At 46.0% G+C, this 8,392-nt stretch overlaps 1 protein-coding gene across 3 annotated transcripts in view; it reads left to right on the forward strand.

Annotated features, from left to right (window-relative positions):
* Positions 1-8,185, forward strand: part of LOC144824832 (uncharacterized) — a 56,384-nt gene extending 48,199 nt beyond the window's left edge. For all 3 annotated transcript variants that reach the window (XM_078683822.1, XM_078683823.1, XM_078683821.1), the window contains exon 4: positions 7,850-8,185. In XM_078683822.1, coding sequence (XP_078539948.1) covers positions 7,850-7,882 — 33 coding nt within the window. In that variant the 3' untranslated portion in view covers positions 7,883-8,185. The remainder of the gene's footprint in view (positions 1-7,849) is intronic.
* The last annotated feature ends 207 nt before the right edge of the window (positions 8,186-8,392 follow it).

Raw genomic sequence — 8,392 nt, forward strand, 5'->3', positions numbered from 1 at the left:
ATAGATAGATCGGCATAATCATGAGTCCTTTCAATACTGTAATTCAAGTTTCCAAGTTGTCAGTCAAAGGAAGGGATCCAGTCACTCTCTTCAATCAGATCCGTATATTTTTTATTTTCCAATCAGAACATTGTTGATATAACAGCTGCCAACGCGCGTTTCGCCCACAGGGCTTTTTCAAGGCTGCAGTGAAATGAGGTGTACACTCATTTTAGACACTGTATTCCCATTATTCAAAAGAGTGTACACGTATTGATTGGCCATTTAAACTACAGATCCAGTTTTTTTTAGAAAACATTAACCCCCATGAAAGGATCAGTTATGTTAACAGTTTTACCATTGCTGTGATTATAGAAATATTAAAAAATAGAAAAAGATTTTCGCCATTTTGAAGGAGGAGGGGACCACCCCAGAGGAAAGAGAATTATTCAGAAGAAAGAGGGGGCTTAGGAATGTTGAGAAAGATCTCCTGACTTATATGAGGCGGACAGCTGTCCTGAGGGGAACCAGACTTTATTTTCCTGAGGAGAGAGAAAAAAACGTCTTAAGTGAGCGTGGGGAACTTGGAAAACTGGACGGGGTTGGGAGATGCCGTGGTGGCATCAGGAAGGGCGACCACTTTGGGGATGCTAGTTTTGATTGTGGTGATCTTTTCGATAAAGTAGCTATTAAGAGAATTACAGAGGGTTTGTGAGGGGAGGGATTTAGCAGTGACATGATCGGGTTTTACCAGCTCATCCACAATGGAAAAAATGGTTTGGGATTTACAGTTAGAACTCAATATTTTTGCAGAGAAATATACAGATTTGGCCGAGAGAATGGCTGCTTTATAGCCCTGTAGGGCCGTAAGGAAGGAAGCTTTCTTAAGAGGACAATGTAGTCTCCACTTGCGCTCCAATTGGCGCAGCGCGAGTTTCTTGTCCTTGAGGTCTTTTGTAAACCAAAGTTGGGCATCGTGGGGTCTCTTCCTCTTGAGGGCTCTTAGGGGGGCAAAGTTGTCTCTTGCCTGGGTCAGCCAGGAGTCAAGAGCTTCAGCCTGTGTGTGGGGTGAGCAAGACAGGTCGGTTAGATTAGGAAAGAGGTGGAGGGTAGTAATGAGGTTCGTGCAGAGGGAGGGAATGTCTACATGGCCCCAGTTTCTGACCATGATGGGATCGGCTCTATGGGCTATGGTGGCAGTCGGCTGGATGATGGAGAAGGAGACAAAGTAATGGTCAGACCAGGCACAGGGGAAAACTCTGAGGTCAGGGATGTCCAGGTTTAGACTCCAGGCCTGGTCCAGGGTATGCCCTTTGATGTGGGTGGCCACTTTGATCAGTTCTGTAAAGTTCAGCCCATTGAGTAAGTCCGTGAACTGTTTGGAGCAGGAATTTTCTTGTAAATCGTGAAGCCAATAATTAAAATCCCCTATGATGGGTAGTTTGGCGTGGTTGACTGCTAGCTCTGCAGCCAAGTTGCTAAAGAACTGGATAAAATTCGACGAAGGGTTTGGTGGCCTGTAGCAAATAATGCAAGTAAGCGGGAAGTGTTTAGCGTGAAGTGTGACTGCTAAGATGTCAGCCAAAGGGGTATTGGGGATCGTTAGGGAAGTGAAGATGTGCGAATGAGAAATGATTGCTGCGACTCCCCCCGCCCCCTATCTTCCCATCAGGTCTGTTGGCCTGCAGAATGTAGTAGTTGTCAGGTAAAGCAGCCAGAATGTCTAGCATAGACTCGGACGAGAGCCATGTTTCGGAAAGAAACACGATGTCCGGTCTGGTGGTGTCTAGTAGATGGAAAATCTCTAGCTGGTGCCTGACTAGCGAGCAAGTGTTTAAATACCAGATGGAAAGTTTGTTGAGGTTTGGGTTAGGGTGGATAGAGGGGATTGAGGTTTATAAAGTTGTGTATAGTTCTCTTCCATTGGCAGATATATTGACCCCCCCTGTGGTGCTATCACCATTCCAATACAAGCTCAGTGGAAGGAAGGGAGTCCCAACCAAGCTGCATCCCTCCCATGGCCTACTAGTTACTTAGTTATGAAAAGTAGTGTTTTATCCCTTTCTGCAATCGTAAAGAAAAAAAAGGCACACATGGAGATCCAATGTCATTAAAAATGTGTAAATGTTGAAAGAGTTGGCTTCTACCTGTCAGATGTTGTTCAGGTGATATGGATGTTCTAGGGATGCAGATATGAAATGATTAATGGTCATAAGGGTGATCTGTAATGGTCCTACTTAGGAAATTATCCTGGTTTTACTCCTGATTGTATATACAGTTACAACCCAGTGGACCCCCCCATCTAGCTGGAGTCGTCAAGTGCAATCCTATTAAACTACAGGAGCATAGAACAGGAGGGGTTGTAATAAGTTTACGATTTTTTTGCAATTCACAAGGGAATTTTATGAGCAGTATCTTTACGACTGTGGAGTCTCTGCATTCGTGGCGGAGACTTTGTGCATAAAAAGATAGGCAGTCGTAAAGCTTTGTGGATTGCAAAAAGTCATAAACTTACACAAGTGTAAGTTTACCTTTGTGAATCAGGCCCGCAGAGTGTAACCTGTGCGTAGGGAGTGAGGGAAGCCCGACGAGCCCTAGAGGGTTATGGGGAGGAGTTAAACTGAGTGAGGACCGGAGGTGGCTCACCCTGCAGGCGAGAAATGTGTCATAGGTGCCAAATGGTACATTTTACTACTCAAAAAAAGCTCAAGGTTTTATAGCCATTTTTGAACGATCACACTTAAAACACCAATTTTCATGGCCTCGCGAATGAGTAGGACTCACTAATGGGTAGTGTTCAACAGCTCAACTTCCAACCAGCAGAAGTTTGTGAAAAATAAAACTAAATAATGCATTTTGAAAGACAATGTCCTAAAGAAATTGGCTAAAGTTCTACCTTTTTCGCATAATTTATTTTTCAGGAAATTGCCAGACAAGGAAAATCTATGTTTTAATCCCAGTTAAAATAATCTCGATATGCAATTTAGTATTTAAAAAAGTTTTAAAACATCTACTTTAATTGCCTTCTTCTACTTCCCAGTCTGTCCGTTCTAAACAGATCGTCGATCATATCATACATCATAAAATCTGCATAGAGGATGAAAGATGGGAAAATCAGAAGTGGCACAGATCTCCATTTCAGGTCTTTGACACCTAAATTAGCCTAGCCTAAAGTTGGACCAATCTTAAAGCTCAACAGAGCAAGGTTCAATTGATATTACAGACCTCACCATTTATCAAAAGCTGCACTCCGAAATCATACAACACCCACGATTAGTCCCGAGATAAGTTAGAGCAGTAAGTGCCGCTTTCCACCAAGGAATGATGACCTCTCATCGCATTGCAGCTGTGGCTGGAGAAAGGTTTACTGCGCATGCTGGTTTGGCCGGCTTGAGAAGGCCAGCCAAACCATCATGCGCAGTGAAGGGAGTGGACTACCACTCCTCTCAGTGCCGTCCCCCACCCCCCGACCCCGCCCCCAAGATTCAGGAGAAAGGTGAAATTCAGGGCGCATATCTCGCAAACTCCCCACCCCTGGCATCAGAAGCTAGTGCACCCTTAAGATCCTTTTCTCACGAGGCTCTTCCATTCCCCTTTTGTTTCCTCTGAAATCTGCCGCGAGTCGGGGCCCCAAATTGTTTAATCTCCTTTGGTTGAAGCTCTGGAAACGAGACATCGACATTTAACGGATTCATGAAATTAAGAGCTAGTCCTGAACTCCTGTTTTTGAAATTTGATAGCATGGCAGAACTACCCCGAGCTGATCTGCATTTAGGACAACTCGTCATTTCCTCTTATACGCCGTGTTCATCTCAGGGACACTGTTCACGTACAGTCTGCAGCACGTTTAATTCAGTGGGAACGCAGATTTTGCACCTCGGCCATATGCCTAGTTCATGTGCTGCACCCTTTGGTTGGGTCTGGAGCTGTGGCCGTCATCCTGAGTATCTGCAATCAAACCCCTTGCGTGATGTGACCCTGAAGCCATTAAGGGCCCTGGACATGGCAGGCTCTAGAGATGTCTGTGTTGAGTGAGTGATTGTGTGCGGTCTCATCACTCTTTGAAATCAAATGTTCTTTTCCAATGTGAATTGGTTAGTCACGTGGTTTTACATACGATCAAGTATAGCATAGTACAGAATAGTATTGCACAGTATAGTCTAGGATAGCTTAATATAATATAGCATAGGATAATACAGCATAGCACACTATAGTGTAGCCTATTATAGGATAGTACCGTATAGCATGGCCTTGTATGGTTTAGCATGGCATAGTATAGCGTAGCATGGCATAGTATAGCGTAGTATGGCATAGTATAGCGTAGTATGGTATAGTACAGCGCAGTGTAGTATGGTATGGGATAGTATAGTACAGTGTAGAATAATATAGCATAGTACGGTATAGTATGGCATATTATAGTATAGCACAGCCTAACCTGGTATAGTGCAGTATAGCATAGTATAGAATATTCGAACATTGAGAGCTCCATTGAAGACAATGGAGTAGCTCCGGGCTTATAATGGCTGGTAAAAGCCCGGAGCTCAAACATTCCAATGTTTGTCACTCTATCTTTTTAGAACATTCTACCCACAGTAGGTGGAATGTTCTAATAGCCGTATAGCCCTACTGCTTCTAGCTATACCTGTTAAAGGCCCTCTCCTGCGGCTTGGGCCTATAACTCTGGTTCAGGGTCTTTTAAAAACAACTGGTATAGCCCTCGGCAGCGGGCTATTAGGCTATATTGTAGTAAATGATCCTTTCTATTAGAATGGTGATGGAGGTTATCAGAAACCTTCAGCTTTTGCTAATTATTGTGATCTCTTTAGTATGAATTTGTGTTAAATTCACCAGATAATACTGCCATCAAAATGCTAAATAATGCTGCATAATTTTCTTTTCCTTGTCCTATACTAGCATGCTCTGCTGCCAAATTTGATCCTCCAATACTTCAGTTCGACTGGTATCCACAATTCACATATGTGCCCATCTGCATCCCGTCGAACCTATGTAGCTGATTAACTGGAATGTCTGCTAAGTTAGAGGGCTCACAAAGGGCTGCAAAACAGTGTGTGCAGCTTGAAGGCTGTCATTCTCATGAATCAAGCCTTCCTCAGATCAGCCTGTACGCAGTCCCTCGACTGTCGGACCGTGCTTTCACCATAGACCTCGTAAATACCACAAGCCCTCTCTCCTTCACGTCCACCTCTGCCCACTACACACACATCTTCTGTGGCCCTGCGTTGCTTGGTAAATCTGGAGTAACACAAGGCAGCGCTATACTTGCCTGTTGGTTGCTGGCAAAGGCATCCCCTCATGAACAATACAGGACTGGCTACTTGAAAAAGTTTATAGCTCATGACTTGGTCCCTCTGCAGTGAGCAGACGAGCTAGGCCTTCACCTGTAGCCTGCCTGACTCAGTACCATGGCAATGATACCACGGGACTCAGATCGGGAAGGAAAAATGGCCTCTATTCGCTATTATTGATGTAGTGACAGACCGCAACTGTCAGGACTCCATGTGACCCACAGGGCTCTGGGCCATGGTGCACTGCACCAAAGCTAGCTATGCCCCTGGCCTATCGAGACTCCGCACTACTGTTTTGTATTGCCACTAGCTGTAAGAGAAGCATTGCTTTTAAACACCCTGAAAAGGTTTTAGAATAAAGGACTAAATAGGCACTTCTGGAGCCTCGTTGTTTTCACATAGAAACGGTCACGATATCCTCTCACCTCATGCACTCGGCGTCACTCACCTGCTCTAGGTAGACTCCTTCTATCGTATTTTATTTTTCCATGTTATCAGTAGTCACAGAAATCAAAGCCTCTCCACCCCTCCCACACAGTTTATTTACCTCTCCTCGCTTTGGAATGGCTGCCGGGAGAGCTCGGGGTTCTGCTTGCTCAGAGGGCTCTCAGCAGCACTCTCCTGACACTTCTGTTCTCAACCTCTCAGACGCGGGTGTTTCACATGGCAGCGCTTAGAAGAAGGTGCCTCTGGTCATGTAAACTCTTCATGCTACCCAGTCTCTCCGCTGGGTGTCGAATGCCCCTCTTCCGCTCAGCATGCGCCCTTGTGACCTCACTTCCCAGTCGGCGCAGCTTAGTACGCCTGCAGCAGGCCCACCATTATGTCCAATTAGGCAGTACGTCATCGGAGCTAGCCTGTCACACTCAGAGTTTGCGTTGGATACCCTGGGAGGCTAGAACAGCCCCTTAGGGTGAGCAGCTCAGCTAACCTCTCACAAACCAGGGGAGGCATTTCACGTGACAGAGAAGTTCCAAAGTGACTGTCATGTTTGACGCCTTTCACCAGTTCTCAGCATAGCATTCTAGCCAACATCACTTTTCACATTTGGGAATTTAAACTGAAACTCGAGAAGTGAACTACGAGTACCACATAGAACATGATGTAGGTTAAAAAGTCCGAACTAGATGGTAAGTGACTGTTTGGAAACGAAACTTTAAATAACGGACACCCTTTAAAACTAAACGAGGCGGGACCTCTAAATATACACGGGAGCCGCCAGGCTTTGGATGAGTGGAGGAGAGAGTGGAAGAAGGAGAAAGGTGGAGTAAGGGGAAGGAGGAGGGGCAAAAGGAGGGTCCGACTAGGAGGGGGAAAGGGAGTGAGAAGAGACAATGGGCTGGGGAAGTACTGCGCAAAAGAGACAAAGGGAGAGGTAGAAGAGTTAGTGGGAATGAGAGAACAGAGAATAGTTAGAAGAGAGAAAGTAAGGAGAGAGAGAGAGAGACCACAGTAGGAGGGAGGGAAGTGAGTGGAGAGAACAGACAAAAGGAGAGGGGAAGATTGAGCATAGGAAATGGGTAGACGAGTGAGGGAGCGAGCGGCAGGAGAGATGACCGAAAGGGAGGAGGGGTTCAAGTGGAGGAAATGAGACCAGGCGCGTGGACATGAGGTGCAGAGAAACGACAAGCATTTGCAATGCAATAGGACTCACATTTACGCAAGACCTATTGCATTGCAAACAGTGGTCATCATGCACAACGGGAGGGAGGGCGGGGGGGAAGGCACGGACAACATGAGTGTGGGCGAGGGGAGTAGGGGACAAAAAGACACAGATAATGGGAGTGCGGTGGGGAGGAGGCACGGACAACGGGAATGTGGGCGGTTGGAGGGGGGAGAAGGCATGCACAACGGGAGGGAGGGGGAGGGGAGTAGAGAAGGCAGTAGGAGAACCTCATTAAAGAAAATGGTGCTCCGTCTAAATAACCGGGGCTGTGTAACACTTGAGGTAAAGGGGCCAGTAGCCATGGGAGGATACAAATGACGACATGGCCTTAATAAGGAGGGACTAACAAGTCTATAAACGAATATGAAGGCAGCATTTACGAAGGACAAAGACACAAGCCAATGAAAAATATTGGCGGGGGAGTGGGCAGGGCTTCCTCACGTACTGAACTATAGCAGATATTCACCACAGCAGCACTTGCGTGCTGACTCTAGGCTCGACCTAAAAAAAGAGATCTGAAAGGAGTGAGTGGCAGGGAGGGGGAAGACCATGAGGGAGAGACTGGGAAGCAACAGGAGAGGCACCCCGTTCAATGTACTCTGTGGCTCACAAGTATGAAATACCACTATCCACATCACCTGTGTTTTATGGTTTCAGGTTGTTGCCGTTCTTTAAAGTCACCTTTTAAACCATCGGCTATGGCAAAATGATGTCAATCACTGGGAATAAAGTGTCATGCAAAGTGTCAAACGTTTAAATGTCCCACAGCCAACCAAAAACGTGGCAGTTACGTATTGGGCTCCTCCTAAACATGTGCCCCTGTGCCACTGCACTTGCTGCACTGATGGCCACGCCCCATCCTGCACCTGCTTCACCTGTGACCCTTTCTGTTTTTCAGCATGGCGGCTCCAGCAGCTCTGACTCTGACTGAAGGGAGGTGGCCCGACTGAAGAGCGCGTCCCGTGGCTAGAATGACGCGGAGGAGGAATCTGGCCTTTAGGAGTTCCTCAAACCCCCTGCTCCTTCTCTCTTTTTTAAGTATCTTGGGCGACAACTCGTGTTTTGTGCGTTTCTTCTTATTGTGGTGATGGGAGTGACAGGGTAGTGTTCCACAACATTAAAAAATGGAGTGGGGGACACACAATGTTTTATATGAAGACTGATTTGCAGTTGTGTTTCCACCAGCGCTTTGACTTCAGCGCATTCATGTTATTAAAGAACGGTTTGTATCCTTGCACATTTTTTTTTTTTTTTTACGAATTAGTTCACGCAGTATTTTAAGTGGGTTGAAATGCAAGTGGAAGTTGGAGAGCGCACTGGGTCTGAAACCGTCATAACACAATATAAAATCGTATGTCGCATAAATGCCTACACAACTAACACATGGTCCATGCCATCTCAATCAGAACAGCCCCTCACTTCGTCACTAGGTAAGAATGGG

Source organism: Lissotriton helveticus, chromosome 3_1, assembly GCF_964261635.1.
Source record: "Lissotriton helveticus chromosome 3_1, aLisHel1.1, whole genome shotgun sequence".
In the NCBI taxonomy this organism is placed as follows: domain Eukaryota; kingdom Metazoa; phylum Chordata; class Amphibia; order Caudata; family Salamandridae; genus Lissotriton; species Lissotriton helveticus.